General features: G+C 45.0%; 2 protein-coding genes and 1 long non-coding RNA gene across 6 annotated transcripts in view; 2 read left to right on the top strand and 1 right to left on the bottom strand.

Moving 5' to 3' along the window:
• The window catches only part of nectin3a (nectin cell adhesion molecule 3a), a 100,459-nt gene extending 92,571 nt beyond the window's left edge, over window positions 1-7,888 (top strand). The window contains exons 7-14 of one of the 3 annotated variants that reach the window (XM_023966664.2): window positions 312-641; window positions 1,085-1,393; window positions 2,389-2,673; window positions 3,145-3,307; window positions 4,026-4,231; window positions 4,375-4,447; window positions 6,933-6,963; window positions 7,160-7,888. In XM_023966664.2, coding sequence (XP_023822432.1) covers window positions 312-641; window positions 1,085-1,393; window positions 2,389-2,673; window positions 3,145-3,307; window positions 4,026-4,231; window positions 4,375-4,447; window positions 6,933-6,963; window positions 7,160-7,315 — 1,553 coding nt within the window. In that variant the 3' untranslated portion in view covers window positions 7,316-7,888. Of the gene's footprint in view, window positions 1-311; window positions 642-1,084; window positions 1,394-2,388; window positions 2,674-3,144; window positions 3,308-4,025; window positions 4,232-4,374; window positions 4,448-6,932; window positions 6,964-7,156 lie in introns of all 3 variants that reach the window. The other 2 variants (XM_023966663.2, XM_023966665.2) reach the window with 2 other exon arrangements.
• LOC111949459 (uncharacterized) lies at window positions 348-13,483 on the bottom strand. 2 transcript variants are annotated; one of them, XR_011473872.1, is made up of 4 exons: window positions 13,144-13,483; window positions 2,570-4,475; window positions 1,845-1,958; window positions 348-434 (listed from the first exon to the last, which is right to left on the bottom strand). It is a non-coding gene; the product is annotated as an uncharacterized lncRNA (long non-coding RNA). The 2 variants fall into 2 exon arrangements; XR_011473871.1 differs by having other exon boundaries at window positions 1,845-4,475.
• A 1,416-nt stretch (window positions 13,484-14,899) lies between these two features.
• The window catches only part of LOC111949512 (dynein heavy chain domain-containing protein 1), a 45,494-nt gene continuing 32,553 nt past the window's right edge, over window positions 14,900-27,840 (top strand). The window contains exons 1-22 of the mRNA XM_023966753.2: window positions 14,900-15,282; window positions 15,415-15,603; window positions 15,725-15,928; window positions 16,137-16,247; window positions 16,526-16,682; window positions 16,874-17,125; window positions 17,336-17,479; window positions 17,668-17,800; window positions 17,980-18,215; window positions 18,345-18,588; window positions 18,846-19,003; window positions 19,122-19,247; window positions 19,415-19,691; window positions 19,779-19,906; window positions 23,886-24,084; window positions 24,643-24,734; window positions 24,854-25,082; window positions 25,262-25,387; window positions 25,609-25,706; window positions 25,817-26,428; window positions 26,498-27,338; window positions 27,435-27,811. Coding sequence (XP_023822521.2) covers window positions 15,056-15,282; window positions 15,415-15,603; window positions 15,725-15,928; window positions 16,137-16,247; window positions 16,526-16,682; window positions 16,874-17,125; window positions 17,336-17,479; window positions 17,668-17,800; window positions 17,980-18,215; window positions 18,345-18,588; window positions 18,846-19,003; window positions 19,122-19,247; window positions 19,415-19,691; window positions 19,779-19,906; window positions 23,886-24,084; window positions 24,643-24,734; window positions 24,854-25,082; window positions 25,262-25,387; window positions 25,609-25,706; window positions 25,817-26,428; window positions 26,498-27,338; window positions 27,435-27,811 — 5,160 coding nt within the window. The 5' untranslated portion in view covers window positions 14,900-15,055. The remainder of the gene's footprint in view (window positions 15,283-15,414; window positions 15,604-15,724; window positions 15,929-16,136; window positions 16,248-16,525; window positions 16,683-16,873; window positions 17,126-17,335; window positions 17,480-17,667; window positions 17,801-17,979; window positions 18,216-18,344; window positions 18,589-18,845; window positions 19,004-19,121; window positions 19,248-19,414; window positions 19,692-19,778; window positions 19,907-23,885; window positions 24,085-24,642; window positions 24,735-24,853; window positions 25,083-25,261; window positions 25,388-25,608; window positions 25,707-25,816; window positions 26,429-26,497; window positions 27,339-27,434; window positions 27,812-27,840) is intronic.

Below are 27,840 nucleotides of genomic sequence, written 5' to 3'. Positions count from 1 at the left end.
ATAGAAGTCACACCAATAGACATCCATAATTTCACTGCCCCTCCTTCTCAACAGAAGTCACATTTGCTGTTGTTTGTTTTTAGCAACAGCTATGGAATTTCTCATCAATTAACCAAAGTGCATCCCACTGAGATATGAGTGGCTAAGTATGCATCCCAAATGGAACCCTATATGGCGCACTACTTTTAAACAGGGCCCATATGGCTTCGGTCAAAATTAGTGCACTATATAGAGAATAGGGTGCCCCTTTAGGATGCAAAATGACTGAATTACTAGTAATTTATGCTGATCATAATGTTTTTTTCTCACAGATATGGAGGAGGACATGGAGATTGACCGTAACGTCACTGGGATCCTTGGAGAGGATGTCTTCCTCCGCTGTCAGTACCTGGGACAGAATGACATCACAGACGCCTCATGGAAACGCCCAGACTCTAGAATGAAACGATCGATGAAGAAATTAACAGGCTACAAGAACAACAAGACTTTCAGCAAAGACCCAGACTTCTCCGCCCCAGCCTCTCCCACTAATCTGACTGTGAAGATGAGGGTGTCTACTCTGGAGGCCCAGGGGGAGTACACATGTGTATTCGCCACCGATGAAGAGGAGATCACTAACAGCATGTTTCTCACTGTTCTGGGTAAGCCTGACTGAAGAACATGGCCCAATTCGAATACTCTTAAAATGCATCCTTCCTTATTCCCTTCTTGAGATTACAAGATTGGTGTAAGCAAGCTTTCCATTGCATTGCTTTGACCAATTATGTCATGTCAGATAATTGATTAATTCAAGGAAGTGAGGAAGGAAGGATGGATTTTAAGAGTATTCGAAGGGGGGCTCTAATGGGTGATGGAAAAGTACCTAACACCTAGATGGTAGAGAGGAGAAACAAAATAATACATGACCTCATGATGCCATTAGGGGGGGTTGGATAAAATATGTGACATTATCATTGCCTGTTGTATCCTTACCTTACTGTACCTTCAATGTCATCAGAGACAGAATCATACAAACATCCATTGCATAAATGTTTCTCGTACCAGCATCATCCTCTTCATGTCTTTTAATGTTTTTGTTTTGAAGCTCGACCTGATATCTACACAGTGGTGACAGAGGACACAGACAACGCTACCCACTACCAGTCAGTCACATGCTCAGCTACCAATGGTAAACCTATGGCTCTGATTCGCTGGGAGATCAACGGCAGCCCTCCTACTAACGATTCCTCTGTGGGGATGAGGAACACCAGTTATACCAATGGCACTGCCACTATGACCAGCTTCCTTCGCTTCCCCACCCACCTACAGGATCAGGACAGGGTGACCTGTGTGGTCCAGCACCCAACCCTGCCTGACCCCACCACACATGTCACAGTGAGAGTGGAGACCTTCGGTAAGCCTGCCAGCTCACATACACTGCATCCTAAATGGTACCCTATTCCCTTTATAGTGCACCACTTTTGACCAGGAAGGGTGACAAGATTTGGGACACATCCTTGATGTGTATGTTTGTTTGTACAGTACTTGGCATTCTCACTTTTGTGGGCAAGGATTTGACATGTGATGCTAAGAATCAAGGTCTGAGAATGATCTAGAGATATTGCATCATGCTGGGACTGGCACCACCTTGAGCTCATTGCTTACTGGCACAGATGTTTCCTTTACTTTCTCCCAGCCTGTTGTTCCACGTGTTCACCTCCCCACTCCCCACCATGTACCAGGTGTTGTGTCTCTCGCAAGGCTGTGTTTCCTGTACGAGTTTGTAAGTCGCTCTGGATAAGAGCGTCTGCTAAATGACTTAAATGTAAATGTAAATGTTAATCTCATATAAAGGACAACATTACCATGAAGGAACTGCTGTGATAATGGCTCTGACGGTGAGGGTCCGTAGTGTGTTGAGGTTCCCCACTTCCATGTTCTCTGGTCAGAATGTCACCTGTGTGGTGGATCACCTGGGTCTTGAGAGGCCAGAGAGAACAGGGATACTGCTTAGTGGACTGGGTAATTTACTTTACTGGTGGAGATACATGGTAGCTACAAGTCATAGAGGCTGCTGAGGGGATAACGGCTCAATGTCTGGAATGGTATCAAACACATCAAGCAAGTGGTTTCCATGTGGTTGATAACATTCCAGACATTATTATGAGCCGTCATCCCCTCAGCAGCATCCACTGATCTACACAATACGTTATGTGTGTCCCCAATGACACCCTATTCCCCCTCTAGGCCCTGGTCAAAGTAATGCACTATAAAGGGAATAGGGTGCCATTTAGGGACGCAGCCATTGTATCCAACCCGCAAACACTTTCACTCTCTCCATCCCTCCCCACTCTCTCCATCCCTCCCCTCACTCTCTCCAACCCTCCCCCTCTCCATCCCTCCCCTCAGAGTCCCCTGTGATGCATGTTTTTGTTGTGAGGCAGAGGGAATCTCCTCTGTGGCTGGCTGTATGCGAGTACAGAGGGGGCAGGTTCGGAGCACACCTCTCTTGGGTTCTACCTGACAACGCCACAGGCCACATCTCCTTCCGCTCTGGGTATGAAGGAGTGAGAGTGCTAACCAACCTCACCTATGAGTTCTCACTGGCCCTCCACGAGGGTCAGGACCTGATCTGCCTCATTCAAAATCGCCATGGACTAAAGGAGAGGAGGACAGTCCATGTCCCCAAATACTGTAAGTGTAATAGATACAGAGATGAGATATATAAAGCACCCAGCACCACAAATGATATACTTGTCATACTACACATACATTCTGTATACTCTTAGAAAAAAAGGTTCCAAAAGGGTTCTTCAGCTGTCCCCATAGGAGAAGCCTTTTTTAAATTCCAGGTAGAACTCTTTTTGGTTTCTCTGGAAAGGGTTGTTCATGGAACCCAAAGTTTTTTTTACCTGGAAACAAAAGGGTTCTTCAAAGGGATCTCCTATGGGGACAGCAAATACATATTTTAGGTTCTAGATAGCACCTTTTTTCTACGAGTATACAATTCTGTCATGACATTCTTTGAGGTASAGTACTTACCAGCCATGCCAAGCTCCAACCTCCTGTTCAACATTTAACTGCAACTACCTGTCTATTGACTATGTATCTAGGGAGTGATTTGTTTTTTGCCCCCTGTTGACCACTTCTCCTTCCCCTTCTTAGACATCTCATCTGTCAGAGTACTGAATCAAACCACTCCACTGTACAAACCTTATGGAGACGAGTTCGTTATACATCGAATGTCCCTAAAGGAGAATTTCCACAACCAGAGGATCCTGCTCAAAGTCTATGGCAGTGTGCCAACTTACAGCCTTACCTGTCAGAGGTAGTAGACTTTGCTAGACTCTTTTACTACTATGTTCCATCCCTACAACTTCTAAACTGTGGAGGCTGAGTGAGAGAGCTACAGAAGGATGGAAGACAGAGTAGGGCAGGGCCCTGTCTGATAATATTACCACTACACAGGGGCGGTAATTTTTACGAACAATGTTCTCGTCCAGATGGAAGTTCTCATTTGTATTGTTTTATGAGAGCTTTTAACTACAGTCAAATACGTGCAGTGTCGTAAAGCTGCTATAATGTCTTATTAAGATACTATCAGGACTTCTGTGCTGTGGGGCCCAGGGAAGGTTGTCCTGACTGGCAGGCGGCACTAAAGAACCCTTTTATCAGGGACAATGAGTGACTCATGAAGCAGTATATCTTCAGAGGTCCTGACACTCTCCTGCCCCCCCATACACACTCGTATAAATTGTTATTCTGTCAAGCTATTCTGGGTAAAGCTGTGTTCATATCTGCTAAGGTGGATGATAGTTACTTAGGTATACACCTAAGTATATATATGAAATACAATGTCTCATTAGATTTTTACCACTCAATGTAGGCTGTTTTTTTTGTATGACCAAAAAGTGTTGTGATAGCAATTCCCCACCTCACTTGCTTATCTTATTCTCTCTTCATGACTCTTCTTTGCCACTTAGATGATACAGATCAGACAAACGTGTGTACTATATAATGACTTTGTGTCCTGCTGCGTGTTGAAGAAATGACGGCACATTGGTCCAGATGGATGGTCGTGCTCTGTTGTTCCAATCAGAGGTCACGGAGCGGGAGGCGGGCCTCTACACTTGCCAAGCCTCTTTCTACCACCATCAGGCCTCGGTCCTCATTCAAGTGGAGGTCACCAGTGAAGATAAACAGCTCAGTGAGTGTACACTCACCTTATCATGCATCAGTGAAACAACAATATGTAAGATATTTCAATGCTTTCTGGTGAACATCCAAAAATGATTGGCATACTATAATTAACATAATTTACTTCCATTTACAACAGGTGTTCCATTCACTTCCATTTTGTGTTACCTGATGTCTTTCTCCTGTGTGTTTGTGCAGTGATTGTCTTCATCGTCTGTCTCTCCTCGGCTGCAGCCATCACGATCCTCCTTGTCACTCTGTGTGTTTTCTGGTGAGTCGATCAGTACGAAGGCCTCCTCCTGCAGTTGACAAACAGAAACTCAGCAGCTGACATGTTTACAGGTAGCACTCTGGCAACCAGCCACACAGTCTGATTCTTTCTGTCTCTGTGGTTAACGTCTTACGGCTGAAATCCCGTTAACGGGATCGATTTGACAACAGCCAGTGAAAGTGCAGGGCGCCAAATTCAAACAGAAATCTCATAATTAATTCCTCAAAACATACATGTATCTTATACATCATTTTAAAGATTAACAAGTTTATCCCACAGTGTCCGATTTCAAAAAGGCTTTACGACAAAAGCATACCATGCGATTATGTTAGGTCAGCGCCTAGTCACAAAAAAACAAAAATTTTCCAGCCAAAGAGAGTCGTCACAAAAAGCAGAAAGAGATAAAATGAATTACTAACCTTTGATGATCTTCAGATGGCACTCATAGGACTTCATGTTACACAATACATGTATGTTTTGTTCGATAAAGTATTCATATCCAAAAATCTGTTTACATTGGCGCGTTTTGAGTAATGTTTTGCCTCCAAAACATCCGGTGATTTTTGCAGAGAGCCAAATCAATTTACAGGAATACTCATCATAAACGTTGAAAGATACAAGTGTTATGCATAGAATTAAAGATACTTCTCCTTAATGCAACCGCTGTGTCAGATTTTTAAATATCTTTATCGCATGGTGTGCTTTTGCCGTAATCTGAGTACAGCGCTCAGCCACCAGATACTCGCCATGTTGTGAAGTCAACAAAAGTCAGAAATAGCATTATAAATATTCACTTTGATGATCTTCATCGGAATGCACTCCCAGGAATCCCAGTTCCACAAATGTTTGTTTTGTTCGATAAAGTCCATCATTTGTCCAAATACCTCCTTTTTGTTCACGTGTTTAATCCAATAATGCACAAGGCGCGAGCACTAAGTCCAGACAAAAAGTCGAGTTATTACAGTTCGTAGAAACATGTCAAACGATGTATGGAATCAATCTTTAGGATGTTTATCATAAATCTTCAATAATATTCCAACCGGACAATTCCTTTGTCTTTAGAAATGAAAAGGAACGGAGCTTGCGCTCACGGCCATGCGCTTGACTAAACTCAAGGCTTTCTGCCAGACCCTGATTCAAACAGCTCTTATTCGCTCCCCTTTCACAGTAGAAGCCTGAAACAACGTTCTAAAGACTGTTGACATCTAGTGGAAGCCTTAGGAAGTGCAACCGGACCAAATTTCACACTATATTGGATAGGCAATCACTTGAAAAACTACAAATCTCAGATTTCCCACTTCCTGGTTGGATTTCTCAGGTTTTCGCCTGCCATATGAGTTCTGTTATACTCCCAGACATCATTCAAACAGTTTTAGAAACTTCAGTTTTCTATCCAAATAATATGCATATCTTAGCTTCTGGGCCTGAGTAGCAGGCAGTTTACTCTGGGCACGCTTTTCAGCCGAATGTGAAAATAGCGCCCCCAGCCATGAAGTTAAGACAGATTTTATTTTCGGTTGAACTTTATCATAGGGCAAGTATAGAGCTTTACTCTGAGTGACTACTCTGGAAGTAAGAAAACCTATTCAAAAACTTCACAGCTAGAGAATTTATTGTAATTCAATCCCAGTCACAATGCTTGGAATGAGAACTGCATAAAGCAGTCGTCGCTTGTTTCTGTCATTGGTTCGGATCAGATAATTAGACAGGTATCTCAATACCACAGTGTTTGGATACACTTTGGGATCCCAAATGTCTCTAAAAGCATCAGATCCATGAAAACTCTCCCACAGGGCTCTGGTCAAAAGTAGTGCACTGTGTAGGGATTAGGGTCTGTGTAGGGATTAGGGTACCATTTGGGATGCAGACTAAGTTCCTTTTTGTCAGAACTCGTGTGAAAAGGGATGGTAAATATATAGACACAGACTGCACTTCCGTGTTAGTTCAGAGGCTGATTAATTTTGTCTTTGGTCAGTACATTTGGTCAAGGTGCGATGAGCATCACTGTCCCATTATCCATGGTTCCTGTGGGAAGGTCCCGTCAGGCTAATTTGGGAAGGTCAGTCAGTCGACAAGCGTACACAGAGAACCTGACTCCCCAGGAGAATAGCTATTCCGGGATTTGCGTCTTCCTGGTCGCCAGCACTAGGAACACTTTTTGAAAGGAGCAGGTTCTCATTGGCCTGGTTGGTGTCCTAGGGATCATGATGGATGAGGAGAYCTACTGCTTCTAACATCAGAGAGATCAATGATGATATCACCATCATTCTGCTTATATATTCCCATCACATAATGCATTCAGTTCACACACTCAGTGGAAGTCTGTTCACTCATACAAGGGGTGCAGTTTGGCCATACAGGTAAGTTTAGRTGTACAACTTTAGTGAGGATGATACACAACTGTATAAAAACAAAAATAATTTGACAATATTTTAAATGCTGTCTGCCACTGCAACTGAAAATTAATTGTTAATTTGTTTTGCAGCAAAATAAATGGAGACTGCCTAGCATCTAAGGTTAGTATCAATCTTTCACAATTTCTCTAGCTGTTGAGCTCTCAAAAAAACAATGCATGCTTTGAAATATTGAGAATGGTCTTCTTGCCTTCATTCATCTATTCTTGTAGCTTCTATCCATAGGTCTTTATTCAACATTTTAATGTTCTTTGTACCCATCTATTATCTTCTCTGGTCACTGAACTCCTGTAAGAAGCTGGAGTCGCTGGCACCCTTGACCTCTCTGACCCAGGAACTGTGCTCTCCAGAGCTGAGGAAGGGAAAGACAGTGACAGTACCAGGAGGGGGAGGCCAGGAGTACAACCAGCTGCTCAGCGACTCTATTGTCATTGATGCCAGATCCACTGTGTAAATGACAGTGTGTGTCCCTACTGGCACACTARTACCTATATAGAGCACTACTTGTGCATTGTGCCATTTGAGACTGAATGATTTTATTTGCCTTTTTTTTTTTTTTTAAATAAACATTTAAATAAACTTGACCGGGATAGACTTTGCCCCTAAATTCCATGGTGCAAAAACATTATAGAGTACATAGATCACTTTTTTTCTTTCTCGATCATTAGCCAGATTTTGACTTTAGACACAACCACAGGCTTCTACTATATGTTAGAGTCCACGCTACAGTATCCTGTGCATCACTCTTACGTGGTGCATGATGCAGCTTCTCCTAATGCCAAGTCATTAAAAATGCATTARTTTGTGAATTTTTCATTATTTTTAGTTTTGTTTATTGGTGTATTTCATGCATTGGTGTTTTAAATAATTGTAATGTGTTGTAAAGAAATGTATTGTAAAACTGCTAAAAATGTTGAGCGTAGCTTCTATTTGTTTTACTGTTGTATTATGCTAAAGTTTGAAAGGTTATTCATTTTGGTTCGAATGTAAAATCTGGAGCATTATCAATAAAATTACTGTAAATGTGTATCTTGTTAAACCTGCTTTGTTTTACAGGTTTAAGACTAAATTAATGACACACGTGTGCGCGTACATACAGCCTTGTATAACTAAACTTATGGTCACAATTCAGTCCCACTCAGTCGTATTTTCCAGAACCCCTAAACCTAATCTAGCTCCTGAACCTAATTCTAACCACAACTCTAACCTTAACCCTAAAACCCCTAGAAATAACATTTGACCATATGGGGACTAACCAAATTTTGGTTGTTTACTATTCTTGTGGGGACATCTGGTCCGCACAAGTATAGTTAAACACGTCCAGACACACAGTTAGAATGAAGTTCTTTGCACTAACCCTGATTGTGTCATGGAAATAAGACACTAAGAGCTCACCTCATCACTTGCGGAAGAGCAGTAAAATGTATTCTCACCCGAGAGAATAAAGTAAAATCAGGTTGGATCAGGTTTTGCATCCTTTTAATACAGACTGCAACTTGCTGTAATAAATTTAATATAAATGTGTGATGTGGCAATTATCTTCATACCGATGCTAGTAAGAAATGTGTATTTAACCAAAACTAGGGCAATTGACTCAATACAGCCTCTGTACGCTGTAACGCTTTTGACTTGAGGATATTGTTTGTATGGGTGCCAGGTAGGTTGTGCCTATGTAACCGATGTGAAATGGCTAGCTAGTTAGCGGTGGTGCGCACTAATAGCCTTTCAAACGGTGACGTCACTCGCTTTGAGACCTTGAAGTAGTGGTTCCCCTTGCTCTGCAAGGGCCGCGGCCTTTGTGGAGCGATGGGTAACGATGCTTCGTGGGTGACTGTTGTTGATGTGTGCAGAAGGTCCCTGGTTCGCGCCCGGGTCGGGGCGAGGGGACGGACTAAAGTTATACTGTTACACCTACCAGAGAAAATATTGGTTTCTCCTTTTAGTTTGGGAGGGAATGAGTCCCATCTGGTCCGTCAAGTCTACACCAATACAAAGGACTCATGTAAGTCAGGATGGAAATACACTTTTCATAAACCCTTAACATTAGACAACTGTATTCTTTTGCGTGGGTTGTATTACCAACATAAATGATCACACACACAATTCTACTGCCGGTACTGGGCACGGAACCCCGCCGATCCTCTACGACTGGAATACCGACATAATCTGCCCGAGGATTCCAACAGGCCCCTCAGGCGCAACGCCCGCTGAAGGCCCATTCTGCTAACCTGCTAGCTACCTAGAGCTACTTGGAACCCTACTAATTCCACGACTGGTCTATTGACGTCACCGCACGAAGAGGCAAAAACAGACTTACCCCCATCTGCTAACTGCTTGCTTGCTAACCCGGTCTGCTAACTGCTAGCCCCGGTCTTCTAACTGCTAGCCCAGGTCTGCTAACTGCTAGCTTGTTTAGCCCCGGCCTACTAACTGTCTGAATCGCCGTATCCCGAGTCAGCCCAACAACTCACTGGACCCATATGTTCACTTGGCTACGCATGCCTCTCTCTAATATKAATATGCCTCGTCCATTACTGTCCTGTTTAGTGATTACTGTCTTATTTCACTGTAGAGCCTCTAGCCCTGCTCAGTGTGCCTTAACCAACCATGTTGTTCCACCTCCTACATATGCGATGACATCACCTGGTTTAAACGTCTCCAGAGACTATATCTCTCTCATCATTACTCAATGCCTAGGTTTACCTCCAATGTACTCACATCCTACCTTACCTTTGTCTGTACACTATGCCTTGAATCTATGCTATCGTGCCCAGAAACCTGCTCCTTTTACTCTCTGTTCCGAACGTGCTTGACATCCAGTTCGTATATAGCATTTAGTCGTACCCTTATCCTACTTCTCCTCTGGTGATGTAGAGGTTAATCCAGGTCCTGCAGTGCCTAGCTCCACTCCCACTCCCCAGGTGCTCTCATTTGTTGACTTCTGTAACCGTAAAAGCCTTGGTTTCATGCATGTTAACATTAGAAGCCTACTCCCTAAGTTTGTTTTACTCACTGCTTTAGCACACTCTGCCAACCCGGATGTCTTAGCCGTGTCTGAATCCTGGCTTAGGAAAACCACCAAAAACCCTGAAATCTCCATCGCTAACTATAACATTTTCCGCCAAGATAGAACTGCCAAAGGGGGCGGTGTTGCAATCTACTGCAAAGATAGCCTGCAGAGTTCTGTATTACTATCCAAGTCTGTACCCAAACKATTCGAGCTTCTACTTKTAAAAATTCARCTTTCCAGAAACAAGTRTCTCACRMTTGCCYCTTGCTATASACCTCCCTCTGCCSCCAGCTGTGCCCTCYATACCATATGTGAATTGATTGCCCCCCATCTATCTTCTGAGCTCGTGCTACTGGGTGACCTAAACTGGGACATGCTTAACACCCCGGCCATCCTACAATCTAAGCTTGATGCCCTCAATCTCACACAAATTATCAATGAAGCTACCAGGTACAACTCCAAATCCGTAAACACGGGCACCCTCATAGATGTCATCCTAACTAACTCACCCTCCAAATACACCTCTGCTGTTTTCAATCAAGATCTCAGTGATCACTGCCTCATTACCTGCATCCGTAATGGGTCTGCGATCAAACAACCACCCCTCACTGTCAAACGCTCCCTAAAACACTTCTGCGAGCAGGTCTTTCTAATCGACCTGGTCGGGGTATCCTTGAATGACATTGACCTCATCCCGTCAGTAGATGATGCCTGGTTATTCTTTAAAAAGTGCCTTCCTCACCATCTTAAATAAGCATGCCCCATTCAAAAAATGTAGAACTAGGAATAGATATCATCCTTGGTTCACTCCAGACCTGTCTGCCCTTGACCAGCACAAAAACATCCTGTGGCGTTCTGCATTAGCATCGAATAGCCCCCGTGACATGCAACTTTTCAGGGAAGTTAGGAACAAATATACAAAGGCAGTTTGAAAAAGCTAGCCTTAGCTTTCCTAACAGAAATTTGCATCCTGTAGTACTAACTCAAAAAAGTTCTGGGACACTAAAGTCCATGGAGAATAAGAGCACCTCCTCCCAGCTGCCCACTGCTCTGAGGCTAGGAAACACTGTCACCGCCAATAAATCCACTATAATTGAGAATTTCAATAAACATTTCTCTACTGCTGGCCATGCTTTCCACCTGGCTACCCCGGTCAACTGCCCGGCACCCTCCACAGCAACCCGCCAAAGCTCCCACCATTTCTCCTTCACCCAAATCCAGATAGCTGATGTTCTGAAAGAGCTGCAAAATCTGGGCCTCTACAAATCAGCCAGGCTAGACAATCTGGACCTTCTCTAAAATTATCTGCCGAAATTGTTGCAACCCCTATTACTAGCCTGTTCAACCTCTTTCGTATCATCTGAGATTCCCAAAGATTGGAAAGCTGCCGCGGTCATCCCCCTCAAAAGGGGATGACACTAGACCCAAACTGCTACAGACCTATATCTATCCTACCCTGTCTTTCTAAGGTCTTCGAAAGCCAAGTTAACAAACAGATTACCGACCATTTCGAATCCCACCATACCTTCGCCGCTACGCAATCTGGTTTGAGAGCTGGTCATGGGTGCACCTCAGCCACGCTCAAGGTCCTAAACGACATCATAACCGCCATCAATAAGAGACATTACTGTGCAGCCGTATTCATCGACCTGGCCAAGGCTTTTGGCTCTGTCAATCACCACATTCTTGTTGGCAGACGACAGCCTTGGTTTCTCAAATGATTGCCTCGCCTGGTTTACCAACTAGTTCTCTGATAGAGTTCAGTGTGTCAAATCGGAGGGCCTGTTGTCCGGACCTCTGGCAGTCTATGGGGGTGCCACAGGGTTCAAGCCTTGGGCCGAATCTCTTCTCTGTATACATCAATGACGTTGCTCTTGCTGCTGGTGATTCTCTGATACACCTCTACYCAGATGACACCATTCTGTATACTTCTGGCCCCTCTTTGGACACTGTTAACTAACCTCCAGACGAGATTCAATGCCATACAACTCTCCTTCCGTGGCCTCCAACTGCTCTTAAATGCAAGTAAAACTAAGTYCATGCTATTCAACCAATCACTGCCCGCACCTGCTCGCCCGTCCAGCATCACTACTCTGGACGGCTCTGACTTAGAATACGTGGACAACTACAAATACCTAGGTGTTTGGTTAGACTGTAAACTCTCCTTCCAGACTCACATTAAGCATCTCCAATCCAAAATTAAATCTAGAATCGGCTTCCTATATCGCAACAAAGCATCCTTCACTCATGCTGCCAAACATACCCTCGTAAAACTGACCATCRTACCYATCCTCGACTTCYGTGATGTCATCTATAAAATAGCCTCCAACACTCCACTCAACAAACTGGATGCAGTCTATCACAGTGCCATCCGTTTTGTCACCAAAGCCCCATACACCACCCACCTGTAGTGGGTAGTGTAGTGACCTGTACGCGCTTGTTGGTTGGCCCCCGCTTCATATTCGTTGCCAAACCCACTGGCTACAGGTTATCTACAAGTCTCTGCTAGGTAAAGTCCCYCCTTATCTCAGCTCACTGGTCACCATAGCAGCACCCACTTGTATCACACGCTCCAGCAGGTATCTCTCACTGGTCACCCCCAAAGCCAATTGCTCCTTTGGTTGTCTTTCCTTCCAGTTCTCTGCTGCCAATGAATGGAACGAACTGCAAAAATCTCTGAAGCCTCATATCTCCCTCACTAGCTTTAAGCACCAGCTGTCAGAGCAGCTCACTGTACATAACCCATCTGTAAACAGCCCATCTAACCACCTACCTCATCCCCGTACTGTATTCATTTATCTTGCTCCTTTGTACCCCAGTAGCTCTACTTACACATCTACCATTCCAGTGTTTAATTGCTATATTGTAATTACTTCACCACCATGGCAAATGTATTGCCTTAACTCCCTTATCTTACCTCATTTGCACTCACTGTATATAGACAGTTTTCTTTGTTCTACTGTATTATTGACTGTATGTTTTGTTTATTCCATGTGTAACTCTGTGTTGTTGTGTGTCGAATTGATATGCTTTATCTTGGCCAGGTCGCAGTTGCAAATGAGAACTTGTTCACAACTAGCCTACCTGGTTAAATAAAGGTGAAATAGCAATGTTTGTCCATTCATACAAGTGTAGCGTAAACCCAGTATCAATCATACAATCAAAATAACAATTATTTTACCACACAACTATAAAGCGTATCTTAATACATCCTCACTTACAACATAAATCATCACGGTATACATCACACCAAAACAAATTAAATACCGTACACAAAAAGGTTGTAGTCAGTCGGTCAGTCAGACAATCCGTCAGATCTCCAGCGGAGAAAGGCCACGAAGAACAACGGAGAGGTGTAGTCCACGGACGCAAAGAGTGGATCCGATCCTGGGTAAACTTGCTATTAGGCTACAAAGCACACTGTTAAATGCAACAACACAAACCGCAGAGACGCTTCAGAACTGAACCTCATTCACGTCTCCATCACAACCCCGCTTTTACTCAGCTGATGCTGGCTATTTWATTGGGAATTAAAGGGGAAGCGCCCTATTGGAAGGAGAAGCACTATTTAATTGGGAATTAAAGGGGAAGCGTCCTATTGGAAGGAGAAGCACTATTTAATTGGGAATGAAAGGGAAAGCCCCCTATTGGAAGGAGAAGCACTGAGACATTCAGAAAAATTCAGGGCCGTCACAACGCCTATGTAGATATTCCATAAAAAATCTGCCTTTTCCAGCTACAATAGTCATTTACAACACTAACAGTCTACACTGTATTTCTGATCAATTTTATGTTCTTTTTCTGGACAAAAAATTTGCTTTTCTTTCAAAAACAAGGACACCAAACTTTTGAACGGTAGTGTACATATTGCCAAAGCTTACTTTGGAGATTTATAATATTAACATAATTAAAATAATAATCAATATTGTCAATGGGACAACAGTGACAACAATAATCAAGGGTCAACCATATATTGAACAATAACAATAAGCATAGAGGACATGTGCAGGTTGGTATGTCTGTCAGACACTGTCCCTCATCTTATTGCAAGCAGCAATGTCGTGCGCTGCCAACCCACGGCTCTCTACATCCTCCCCCAACAGMATGGGTAGCCTATTCTCATCAGAGAGGTCTTTGAAAATTTGTGGAAATAACACTCTCTAATTGTTTTATATATMTTTTTACTTTTTCTCAGGAAATGAAGCTCTGTCTCAGGTTCTGCTGTGGTGCCGTGGTTTACACAGCCTTTCCTCTACAGGGAGCCAGGTTTTCCTGTGTCTATTATGAACATTTATTCATGTATGGACAAAAACAAAATGTCACACTCCTGGCAGTTTCTCCAATAACTAATGTTGCATCTTCTAGCGCTCCCTTGTGGAATATACGAGATCCCACAATATGGGCCATAAACGTTGACGTTGCGTCCAATGTAACTATGGAAACGAGACCTGCTGATATTTTGCAGTGGATCAATTTCACGATACAGGTGAGAACGTTTGAAAAGTTAGATAGGAAAAGGGCTAACTAGCTTTATTAACTATCTAAATGTACACTTATATATACATACAAGGTATCTTAGATTGCTAGCTACCTTCCAACTTTTCCCCCCATAAAATCAACTTTTACACGCAGGGATTTTTTTGCATTCGAGTCATCATTGCTAACGGTAACGCTAGCTAACTAACAGGTAGCAAAGCTGTCAAGAGGTATTTCCTGTTTTTGTATCTTCTCTAATATCTTATCTTGCCCCCCAAAAAGTTCAGTTGTCAAAGATAATGGAGACCACGACTAAGTTTCTAGCCTTAACTATATTTTATCTGCAAAATCTGGCATCCCTTTAAATGAGAGGTTGTGCTCTTTGCCTCATTTATGGCAGGAATCCTTGGGAGTTTTTATTTTTCCAGTTGGGCTCAACAGAGGAATATGAAGATGATCTCAGCAAATAGTCGCTAAAGCTTGGAGTTTTGTGGCAGAACTAATGATACAAAACAACCTACAATTATGCCTGCTCCAAAAAGAGATAGTCAACACAGGACCCGTGCAAGAGGCATAGCAAGGCCAAGGGATGGTTCCCTGGATCATAGAGGGAGGAAAAATGACTCTATCCCTGCAGCCAATGTGGCCTCTGTTCTCTCACTACCACCACTGGAGTCTCGGGAGCACCATGCCTCCTCACCAGCCTTCATGTATGAGCCCCAGCCAGGTCGAGCCCTTAGCACTGGAAACCTCTCCCCTGCTCCCACTCCTCTGTCCATGGTGGAGCTCCCTCACCTCGTGGCAGAGGTGGGTCCTGAGCTGGCCATGGGGGAATCACTGTGGATGGAGGGACCTTGTCTGATTGCTTCAGCGCTGGGGACTGATATCCCTGTCAAAGCTACTCAGGTGTCATTTGAGGAATCTGCTCTGGACAGGTAGGTTAAGCAGTGAGCATGTATGTTTGCTGCTTCATTTCACTATTGTGTTCAAATGTGACATTGGTCTTTCAAAAAAATAAAAAGCACATTCAGATAGCACATTTAGTATTGTGTCCATTGTTGATTCAGCTTTACAGATCATGGAGACGTGTCCCAGGTAAAGATGGCTGATCAAGACAAAGAGACAGAAGAAAGAAAAGATGCCAAGTACAGAGAGCCTCTGACTGGCAGAGAGGTGGTGGAAATCTTTGCAAAGAAAAGACATCTGGGAAAGCTTCAGTTTTTCCACTTGCAAGCTGTGAACAATGGCCCTTTCAGGTAGTGAACACCATAGCCAAGGCCATAGTGTAATAACAGTGGCTTTGCCAGTCTTCTGTAGCATTCACACTATTTTGCAGATACAATTTGTTCATTGGATGTGTTTTCTTTTTTTTTGTAGACCGTATGACCTTCGTGTGGTCCCTCCCAATAGAGCAGGCACTGAGCACTTCATCTTCTCCCCCTCCTCTGTGCTGCATGTGCAGGATGGATGCAGTGCTGGGCTCCTTTCTCTGTCAGAGTGGCATCGGGAGGCCATACTGTGGAGAGCCTTGCAGGATATCCCATTTTTCAGAGACTATTTACTTCGTAAGGCATTCATCAGGTAGGCTACGATGGCATTCCATTTGGCACCCTATTCCCTCCCTACACAGTGCACTACTTTTGACCAGGGCTCATAGGGGACAGACTTTGGAACACATCTTAACTGTCCACATGTATTGTATCATGTAACTTTTTTGGCGAGTTGCAATTCTCTCTCTTCACTTAAACTATTTTCTTTTTCAACTTTATGTTGCTGTTGCGTGTCGCAGGTGGCATAGAAGCGTGTGTAAGATCACTCTGCAGAGGAAGGGTGAAGTACTGCAGGGCCTGCTACTCATGGCTGTACCCCAGTTCAGAGACGCTCTCTTTCAATTCTCCAGGTATTCTGCATCACATTATTGTTGCATCCCAAATGACATCCTATTCTCTATTTCGTGCACTACTTTTGAACAGGGCCCATGGCTCTGGTCAAAATAAATGCACTATATAGGAATAGGGTGCCATTTGGGATGCAGACACTAGTGTTGTACATCAACATTACAGTCACATGCACATGGGGCCTTATTGTTCATTTTGGTCCATGATTAACATTGAAATTGTTTTTTTATTGATGTTGAAATGCACACAGTGTTAAATACTTTTTTGTTGCTGTTTTCAGACTGATTGAAGAACTGAAAGGGGTTCACTGGTTGCCACAGGATGATTGCAAGACCTACACCCTTCTGGACTTCCAGAATGCCCTCATGAAAAAGAACCAGGAGTGCCGCAGGCTTCTTGAGATATTCTTGCAGTWTCGTGCTCTCATCCTCAACATGGTTTGTAACTACTATTCTTATCCTTAGACAGAGGAACGTAAATTGACTGCTAGGCCTGACACAGCCAAGAGCTTGGCCTGTTGGCCTCCATCCCTCTCTCTAATGTGTGTTTGTGTGTGGATATCAGAGGGGTTGGGTACAGCAGAAGACACATTTCCATCTCATATAGATTAATAAAGACTTTCTTCCAGGTCCAGGAGGACAGCTATGGGGCTCACCAGGAGCTGCAGTTACGTGTTGAACGCTCCCAGCTTAACCAGCGCAGCCAGCCCCTGTACCTCCAGCTGGCTCATCTGAGGGACCTGAGGAAGGAGCTGGGCCGGGCAGAGAACGTCCTGCAGCAGCTGGGAAATATGGCCGCTCTGGCCGATCAGATGATCGTGCAGGGTATCGTCACAATCACCCACCGAGAGGTCACTTCTTTCCTCAACAACGTCATGAAGGTGAAGAGAAAGAAGAGCATGAAATAACACAATGGTTGCATCCCAAATGGCACCGTTTTCCATATATAGTGCACTACCTTTGACTAGGGCCCATAGTACAAGTAATGGACCATGTAGGGAATATGGTGCCATTTGGGACATGCATCATCATGTTAATGAAAGGTTAGCTGGTAATGGTATTGATATTTTTGATTCCATGATTCTCGATAGAGAGTGCAGCCACAGCAGGGGAGTCTGTTCCAAGCAGAGCTGATATTCGGAGCAGACGGTCAGCCGACTCTGTTCCCACCCATGCACTTGTTCCAGGAGGTGCTGCGAGGGGCACTGCTGTCAGTCGCAAACTCTGCCCTTCAGGTGAGATCATTAAATTAACCACACACTGAAGGACGGGCTCTGGTCAAAAGTGGTGCACTATATAGGGAATAGGGTGCCATTTGGGATGCAGACATTCAATTAGGTCAAGGTTGTGATTAACTCAGCACAGAATTCCCAGTTGTGTGTCCCAGCGAGTCTTGCATACTAATGTGATTTTGCTCTTGTAGGTATTTGACACTTGTAGTTACTGTCTTGATGCCAAGGAGAGTGTGTCTGCCAGCACCTCCCTCATCAGTGCTGCTCAGGAGCTAAGCCCTGACCTGAGCCTGGCCTGTACCAGTGGAACTAATTGTGTCACAGGTAATGCTGAACAGGACAGGAGATTATCTTATCTTCCCAATTGTACCACAGTCCAGGGCTTACCCAGGAAAAATTTCTAATTCATGGTAAACAGAAGTTGAAGCACAAAAACAAAAAACAGGCAGAGATATACATTTTCTTACGCTCATCGCCTGTGTTTGTATGTGCATGGTTCTCAGCTTTTGGGGAGAAGGACAGTGAGCCGACTGGTGTCAGCAGCTTCTCCTCCAAGCGGGAGCCTCATTGTGTTCTATCAGCTCCCAGGTTGGTGCTGCCCAAGCTGACCCCTCTGATGGTCCAGGGCCAGAGGCTGAGAGGGCAGTACTACCCCCTGTCCAGTAAACAGCTGGAATGGCAGCTCAGCCTGAACGCTGGGGCTAAGGAGGTCCAGAGAGAGCAAGCCAGGATCACACAGGTCATTCACACGTTTTGCCATTCATCTGAATGGATCCCTGAAAAGCTTTACAACGATGCACTCGCTATCCTTTCATCATGTTTGGTTTCTGAATAATGGATTGTTTGTTGATTCTCCCTTGACCCTCAGGAGGCTGGGCTTGAGATCCAGCAGCTGTGTGAGGGACTCTCCTGGTTGGTTGACATTCATCTGTTTACGAGCCAATGGAGTCCAGCTTCTCTGGAGACCATGAGGGGCATGCCTGCCTTACACTACGAGGAGCACATTCAGAAGGTGCGCTTCTGGACTGACAYGGTGCGCACAGTGCCCCCCTCTCTCACTACCTCCAACAAGCTGCTCATCGTCACCTGCTCCCACATCCAGGAGAAGATAGGTGTGTGGGTGTGGTTGTTTGTGGGTGTGCTGGTGTTTTTTGGTTGCATATGCTGCGTGACTTTGGGCCAACTTAGTTACTACATGTGTGTGATGTGCGTACGAGTGTGTGACAGTGTTTTACTGGTATGACTGGGGACCTTTTGTAGTCTTGTTATGATTGTGCGGCCCTGTACATCGGCCCTAGTCAAATTAGTGCCCTGAATAGGGTGCCATTTGGGAAGAATCCTGAATGTGTGGTTTTGTTTCTCCACGCAGGGCCTCTGTTGAACTCAATAGAGGAGGATGTGTTGACTCTGTTGAATGAGGAGCTGAAGCTGCGCTCAGAGAACTTGATATTAGAACTGAAAAGAGCTGTGGAAGGTCTTAGGGTCGAACCCACAGATTTCAACGATTTCACCCACTATGCCAGCATGGTATTGCCTACACATGCACCTTTCTGTAGTTATTGCTGTGCATAGTCATCTAATCATTATTTGCTTCCTTTAATCAATACTGTATATTTTATCGACCCCATTCGACTTCTTCCCTCAGGTGAAACGCTGTGCGAAAATGTCTGATGACATGCAACATCAACTGGAGTACCTACACTCTCTCCAGGAAACCGTTCGAACCAACTACAGACAGATGACACCAGATGAGCTGTTATTGGAGGAACAGGTTTTAAACACATAGCTTTTGATATGTCTGAATCATTTCCTTGTACCTATTTTGAGTCATCACAAGAAGAGCTACCTACAGATATTGTTGTTTTTATTGCTTTATTCACATAGATATCGCAGTGCATTTCCAAATGTGTGTTTATCCACCCCTCCCCCCGTATTTAGATGCTGGACCTGTGGGACATTTTTGTTCCTCTCCTGAAGCAGGGAGCAGATAAAGTGTGCCAGCGTCTTCCCTCCATGGCTGACACCCTGGACAACACCTTTTCCTCCCTGGCCCACGACCTGGACGAGATGGTGACCAAAGCCACCTCTGGACCATATCTGGACCCCACTCAGAATGCTGCTCAGATGCTTAACAAGCTCAAGATCATGTGCAGACAGGTGTATGCTGTCTCTGCTCGCCTGACAGAGCTCAGCAGGACAAGTAAAAGTCTCAGAGGTGAGATGAGAGAGGGACTGAAGGATGGTGCCTGCCTTGTGTTTACATCGCTCCTTCCTCACTCTCTTATCTGTGTTCCCTCTGTAGGAAACCCTCTGGATTTGACTTTTGTAACAGCAGCCAAGCAGAAGATGGAAGCTCGCAAAGGACTGTGGGAGCTGATGACTGTATCCACCTCCCAGATCCAAGAGTGGAGGCTGCTGCTCTTCAGCAAGGTGTCTGTCTGGTTGCTCTATTCTAATAGTGTCTAGGTTGATTAACAACATACTAATAATAAGTGACAGCAGGAACCTAGTATGCTTATTGAATTAGAAAATGGCGCCGATAGATAGGGCAGCCGTGCTTCTAGCCCCTAGGCAACTTTGCAGTATTTAGTTATTTCTTATTACATACAGCCGGGAAGAGCTTTTGCATATCAGAGTGGCGGTAACTCACCAGTATTACCAGCATTATGACCAGGAATACGACTCTCTCGAATCGGAACCTTTGTTCGTACCCCCCTACGGCAATTGAACTGATTCCAGAGGCTGATCCAAAACACAGCTGGCGGAGAAGAGGTATTCGGAGTGGACTTATAGTCCACACTGCTTCCGAGTATATTACTCGCTACTGTTCAGTCCCTGGATAATAAAGTTGACGAGCTCAGGGCGAAGATTTCCTTCCAGAGAGACATCAGGGATTGTAACATACTATTTCACGGAAACACGGCTCTCTCGGGATATACTGTCTATGAGTCCGTCCAGCCAGTTGGGTTCTCAGTTCATCGCGCAGACAGGAATAAATATCTCTCCGGGAAGAAGAAGGGCGGAGGTGTATGTTTCATGATTAACTATTCATGGTGTGATTGTGATAACATACATGAACTCAAGTCCTTTTGTTCACCCAACCTAGAATACCTCACAATCAAATGCCGACCATATTACCTCCCAAGAGAATTCTCTTTGGTTATAGTCACAGCTGTGTATATTCCCCCTCAAGCCGTTACCACAACGGCCCTCAAATAACTTCACTGGACTTTATGCAAAATGGAAACCACATATCCTCGGGCCTCATTTAATTGTAGCATGGGATTTTTAACATAGCAAATTTGAGGAAAACGCTACCAAAGTTCAATCAACACATTGACTGTAGTACTCGCGCTACTAAAACACTCGACTACTGCTACTCCAACTTCCGGGATGCCTACAAGGCCCTCCCCCGCCCTCCCTTCGGCAAATCTGATCACGACTCCATTTTGCTCCTCCCTTCCTATAGGCAGAAACTCAAACAGGAAGTACTCATGCTAAGGACTATTCAACGCTGGTCTGACCAATCGGAATCCACGCTTCAAGATTGTTTTCATCACGCTGACTGGGATATGTTCCGGGTAGCCTAAGAGAATAACATTTGACGAATACACTGATACGGTGACTAAGTTAAACAGGAAGTGTATAGGAGATGTTGTACCCACTGTTACTTTTAAAACCTACCCGAACCAGAAACCGTGGATAGATGATAGCATTTGCGCAAAACTGAAAGTGCGAACCACAGCATTTATCCATTGCAAGGTGACTGGGAATATTGCAGAATACAAACAGTGTAGTTATTTCCTTTGTAAGGCAATCAAACAGGCAAAACATCAGTATAGAGACAAAGTGGAGTTGTAATTCAACAGCTTAGACATGAGATGTATGTTGCAGGGTATACAGACAATCACGGACTACAGAGGGAAAACCAGCCACGTCGCAGACACCGATGTCTTGCTTTCGGACAAGCTAAACACCTTCTTCACCCGCTTTGAGGATAACACCGATATGGCCCACTACCAAGGACTGTGGGCTCTCCTCCTCTGTGACCGACATGAGTAAGACATTTAATCGTGTTAACCCTGCAAGGCTGCCGGTCCAGACGGCATCCCTAGCCGTGTCCTCAGAGCATGCACAGACCAGCTGGCAGTCTGCTGTCCCCACATGCTTCAAGATGGACACAATTTTTCCTGTACCCAAGAAAGCAAAGGTAACTGAACTAAATTACTATTGCCCCATAGCACTCACTTCTGTCATCATGAAGTGCTTTGAGAGACTAGTCAAGGATCATATCACCTCTATCTTACTTAACACCGTATACCCACTTCAATTTTCTTACCACCTCAATAGATCYACAGATGATGCAATTGCCATCGCACTGCACACTGCCCTATCCCATCTGGACATGAAGAATACCTATGTAAGAATGCTTTTCATTGACTACTCAGCATTCAACACCATAGTACCCTCCAAGATCATCATTAAGCTTGAGGCCCTGGGTCTGAATCCCGCCCTGTGCAACTGGGTCCTGGACTTCTTGACGGGCTGCCCCCCCAGGTGGTGAAGGTAGGAAACAACACTTCCCCTTCACTGATCCTCAACACTGGGGCCCCACAAGAGTGCCTGCTCAGCCCCCTCCTGCACTCCCTGTTCACCCATGACTGCCTGGCCAAGCATGCCTCCAACTCAATCATCAAGTTTGCAGATGACAAAACAGTAGTAGGCTTGATTACCAACAATGACGAGACAGCCTACAGGGAGGAGGTGAGGGCCCTAGGAGTGTGGTGCCAGGAAAATAACCTTCCACTCAAAGTCAATAAAACTAAGGAGATGATCGTGGACTTCAGGAAACAGCAGAGGGAGCACCTCCCTATCCACATCGACGGGACCGCAGTGGAGAAGGTGGAAAGCTTCAAGTTCCTCGGTGTACACATCACTGACAAACTGAAATGGTCCCCCCACACTGTGTGGCGAAGAAGGTGCAACAGCGCCTCTTCAACCTCAGGAGGCTGAAGAAATTTGGCTTGGCAACTAAACCCTCAAACTTTTACAGATGCACAATTAAGAGCATCCTGTCAGGCTGTATCACCGCCTGGTAATGGCAACTGCACTGCCCGCAACCGCAGGGCTCTCCAGTGGGTGGTGCGGTCTGTCCAACGCATCACCGGGGGCAAACTACATGCCCTACAGGACACCTACAGCACCCGATGTCACAGGAAGGCCAAAAAGATCATCAAGGACAACAACCACCCGAGGACTTGAGTTCATGTATGTTATCACAATCCTGGATCTCTGTAACAGACAGTTTGTCAGGTTCTTGAAAGTCTGTCACACAATGTCACATTTTCTGGACTTTCCTGGGTGTTGGCAAAAGCAACATGGCTGTCTCCATCTGAACATTCTACTTCCTCCTCACACACACAGTCAGCCAGAGATTTTGTTAATGTCAGAGTCAGTCAATATCATGTCAAGTCCCTCGAGGCGTGATGGTAACTAGGCTGTTCATATCATCTTCTGGACATTCAACTTCCTCTATATCCATACCACACAGATGTCTTGGCAGGGCTTCTGTAGGGTCAGTGTCACTCAATAGCATCTCCATGGCAACATGGCTGGTCATGTAATCTGGGTATTATACTTCCTAATCCAACAGTCCATGTCACAATGTGTAATTATACAGCTCGTACCTTGCTTGGTTTGCTCCTCCTCTGCCCTGTTGTGCAGGCTGCTTCCTCCTTTATCCCCAAGCAATCTCTGGCTTAATGATTCCCAGTCTTGCCTAGCTGGGGCAGGAAGTCCATATAAGGCTTGGGGATGGAGCCAGCTACCTGCAAGATATCTCTCCTCAATTACCACCCCCCTCACCTCTCCCTGCAGTCTGCCATAACAGACTTGCAATCACTGGCCACTTTAATAGTGGAACACTAGTCACTTTAATAGTGTTTACATATTTTGCATTGCTCATCTCATATGCATATACTGTATTCTATTCTACTGTATCTTACTCTATGTCACTCTGACATTGCTCGTCCAAATATTTATATATTCTTAATTCCATTCCTTCACTTTAGTTTTGCGTGTATTGTTGTGAAATTGTTAGATATTACGTGTTTGATATTACTGCACTGTTGGAGCTAGAAACACAAGCATTTCGCTACACCCACAATAACATCTGCTAAACACGTGTATGTGACCAATAAAATTTGATTTGAATCTGATATGGGAAAGACTAATATTTTCACCTACTGTTGATTTGATTAATTTGGTTAATGTGAGTCTACTTGCAAGAATTGTGATATGTGTTAGTTTTTTCCTACTAAACTTAGCTGAATGCACTGACTGTAATTAGATCTGAATAAGAGCATCTGCTAAATGACAAAAATGTAAAAATATAAATGTTTGGTGTCAGTTTGTTGTGTCGAGAGCCCAGGAGAAGGTGGATGAGTGGCTGCAGCAGGCAGTATCCCTGGCCAGGACCATCCCTTCCCGAGATGCTGTGCTGCAGGAGACCCTGGAGATCCTTGAGCGTTTCAACCAGCAGCTCCCTGTGCTGGCCAAACTCAGCAGCCCCACACTCAAACACAAACACTGGAGGAACATCTTCAAAGGTTAGACCAGTGCTTCTGTAGTAGTGTGGTGTAGTAACAAATCCACACCTCGGGACCCATGGGACCTCGCAGTTGTGATATGAGTGACTCAAACATTACAACAAAATCAATGGACAAAACAATCTAGCTAAACATTACCAGACATGGGCTAGTTGATCAACTGGACATTGCTGGCAAGTTATCAATAGCTCTCTAGAGTCTGAAATGACTGACATGACAAGAGGAAAACTACTGATAAACTACCCAATGTCGAAATTGTACTTTCAAGAGTAACTTTTCAAAAGTAACTTTCAAGAGTAAGTCAGAAGCTCAACAGAGTTCCTGAATTTGAAAAGCCTCACTGAGTCAACATGGGTCAGCATCCCTGTGGAACGCTTTCAACACCTTCTAGTGTACATTCAGTGTAGCTCATTACTTTTGACCAAAGCCCTAAAGGCTCTGGTCAAAACTGGTGCTATTTGAGACACAGCCATGACTGGTTATTTGAATAGCAATCATCTTTGCAACATGATTTACATGAGTCCATGATACATACCACACTCCTGTCTCCTCTTCTAGGTATGGGGTTACTTTATGCACCAGAGTGGAACCTCACTGTAGCTGACCTGATGTCCAAGAAGCTGAGAGAGCACCAGAATAAAATCAGCAAGGTGAGAACAGAAAATCCATTTAGCACATTCAAAAGAAGGGCACTATATAGGGAATAGGGTGCCATTTGGGATGCAGTCTTACTCAGGGTAACTTAACTCTCTCTGTGGGACTTTGCCAGATTTGCCAGGAGGCTAAGGCAGAGGCGGACATGGAGCAGGCCTTCAGGAAGCTTCAGAGACGCTGGGAGGGGGCACTGTTCCGACTGGCCAAGTTCATTGTTACTGTGTGGCAGGAAGATAAACCACAGCTTGGTGCCACACGGAGAAAGAAGCCCACTAATGGCCTGGTCTCAAACTACCAAACCCCCAAACAGCACTCTCGTGACAGTGGCACCTTCACCATCATTGGTGAGATTGAACGGGGAGAAAGGAGTGTTTTTTTGTGTTAATAATAAGTAAAATTTCTGAGACCACCTTTTTATATTATATTTTCTAATTTAAATCTCCTTTGGTTCAGATATGTTTAACATGTTGTCATTGTTGCTGTTAAAAGTAGTAAGTAAAGTTGTATTGATTTCTTACTGTAGGTCTGGAGACACTCCTGGCTCAGACACAGGACAGTGTAATGACTCTGTCCAACATGCTGCTCTCTCCTCACGTTGCTGAGTTCAGGCCGGAGGTGGAACACTGGGTGCAGCTGTTGCAAGAACTGGGTAATGTAAACTAGGCTACACCCCCAAATTGGCAAAGTGCACTACTTTTGACCAGACCCATAGTGATCAAAAAGCTTGGGTAGATAGATCTTTCTTTACATAAATATGACTGTTTTCAAGACCATACTGTTTTCAACAATGTCCTCCTATTGTGACGTCTTTATACTACTTTTTATCAACTGTGATTTACTTCCATATGTTCCTCTACTTGCAATATGTAGAGGAACTGCTTGATTTCTTTGAAAGGTACCAGCAGAAGTGGGTCTTCCTTAGCAAAATGTTCTACGAGACAACGGTCAGTGTTCAGAAGGCAGAACTGGTGAGTTCAGGGTCTCTTATGCCTCTGCCACAACTGCCACAATTATAGATTGTTTTGGAGGGTGATGCAGGATAACTAAATGATAATGTTGTCTTTGTCTTTGACCACAGTTGAACAAGTTCCTTCCTGTGGATAAGACCTTCAAGGAGATTATCCAAYCTACACTAAGGGACCCCCACGTGCTGAACATAGTGCGGCTCAGGAAGACAACAGAGTTGACTTGCTGCTTCCATGGACACAGCCTCCGTGTTCTCCTCATAGAGGGTCTGTCCAACATGGAGGGTATCTCCAACCAGCTACTGTACCTCCTTGGCTCACCCCGCGGGGAGTTCCCTCGCCTCTGCTTCCTGAGCGATGGGGAGGTGATCAAACTCCTCTCTCTGCACCCCACACCCTCTGCTCTGCTCCCTCTGGTGCGTAAGTGTTTTCGAGGGGTGCGCTGGCTGGAGGTGGACAGCAAAACTGACATGCCCTCTGATGTGACAGATCTGAGCAGTGGCTTGGATCTCTCTGACACCCAGATGTGTGTACGGGGGGTGTATGGTAGTGTCAGGGAGCACGTGCCCTTCCTCTGCCCTCTGGAGCCAAACCTCAACCCCCTGGTGTGGCTATGTCTCCTGGAGCTGCAGCTTCAACAGGCCATGATGCAGCTCATGAAGCAGTGTGCTGTGGCACGACAACAGTTCGAGCGGTTGGAACCGGACCCGGAATGGGAGAAGAACGTTGGGGACTCCCCGTCACCTGATCCGTTTCGCTACACCAGCCCATCAAGCTTCCTCAGAAAGGAAGAGGGTAAAGAAGCAAAAGGAGTGAACGATTTGCCTTCTATGTGGAGTATACTCTCTGACTACCCACTGCAATGCCTGTTAGTGGCTGAAGAGGCTTTATGGTGCAGTGAAGTTCGGAAGGCTTACAAGGCCTCAGCTCCGGTCAAGTGGCCCCGCATCAAGGCACAAAATGCTTCCAAACTCCAGAGCTTGTGCCAAGCCATACAAGACGGCATCACGGGTGATATTGACAAATCAATGACCACCCAGCGCATGGTGACAGTGCTGCATGCTCTGGTGTTACTCACCATGAACCACTCGCAACAGTTATCTAGGCTCATGGAGGTAAAGTGTGACCTCGAGTCGTCTTTCGAGTGGCAGAGTTTGATGAAGTACCATCTGATTACAGACACTCAGAATGAGTCAACAACACAAGAGGGACACCATGATTTGTGCTATGTTGAAATCTTGGGCACCCAGCTGCCCTATGGTTACGAATACCTTGGCCCAGAGCACTGGATATTAGTAAACACCCCCTCCACAGATAGAGCAATACTGGGTATCCTCTTGGCTCTGACCAGCTACAGGTGTGGCTTTGTAAGTGGACCTTGCATGTCTGGAAAGAGGAAGACTGTGGTTCAGTTAGGAAGAGCACTGGGACGTCAGGTCATCTCCTTACAGTGTTGTGTCAATACGAGTCCCTCTGTCGTCCAGCAGATGCTGTTTGGGGCCCTTCAGACCGGGGCCTGGCTGGTGCTGGACTGTGTAGACCTGATGACCCAGGGAGCACTTTCCCAACTAGGGCAGCATCTTTCAGACATTCACCAATCCCTGTCCATCCTGCAGAGAAATACTCAGCAGAAAGGCTTTGAGACCCACACCAAMCCTTTATCTAGTTTCTCCTACCCAAACGGAGATGGTACAGTTTCACCAAGAGACAGCCATGGCGACATTTGGAAAGAGTGCAGAAAGTCTAATGAGCTTGAGTGCCAGATGTCTTTTTCTGGGAAAAACATATTTGCCAAACTGAGCTATGGCTGTGTAATCATTTCATCACGAGGATACACAACAGAGGTCCCAGAGAATCTGCGAGTGGCGACCAGGCCCATTTCGTTGGCCCACCCTGACTACAGGATCATCACAGAGGTCATGCTAGTCTCCCTGGGCTTCTCAGATGCTGTGTCTATAAGTCGACGGCTGATCTCCCTCTTTAGCCTGGCCAAAGACTCTCTCTGTCTCCCTGATTCTGTCAGTGGTGAGCAGACATCCTGGATGGTTCTTCTCAGAAATGTCATTGCTGCCTCTGGGACACATCTCCGCAGCAACAGCCGGCTGGATGTGCATATGGAGAAAGTGTTGAGGGAGGA

This window comes from Salvelinus sp. IW2-2015, linkage group LG22, assembly GCF_002910315.2.
Source record: "Salvelinus sp. IW2-2015 linkage group LG22, ASM291031v2, whole genome shotgun sequence".
Lineage (NCBI taxonomy): Eukaryota > Metazoa > Chordata > Actinopteri > Salmoniformes > Salmonidae > Salvelinus > Salvelinus sp. IW2-2015.
Note: the sequence above shows the minus strand (reverse complement) of the source record. Positions and strands in the feature narration are given on the sequence as shown.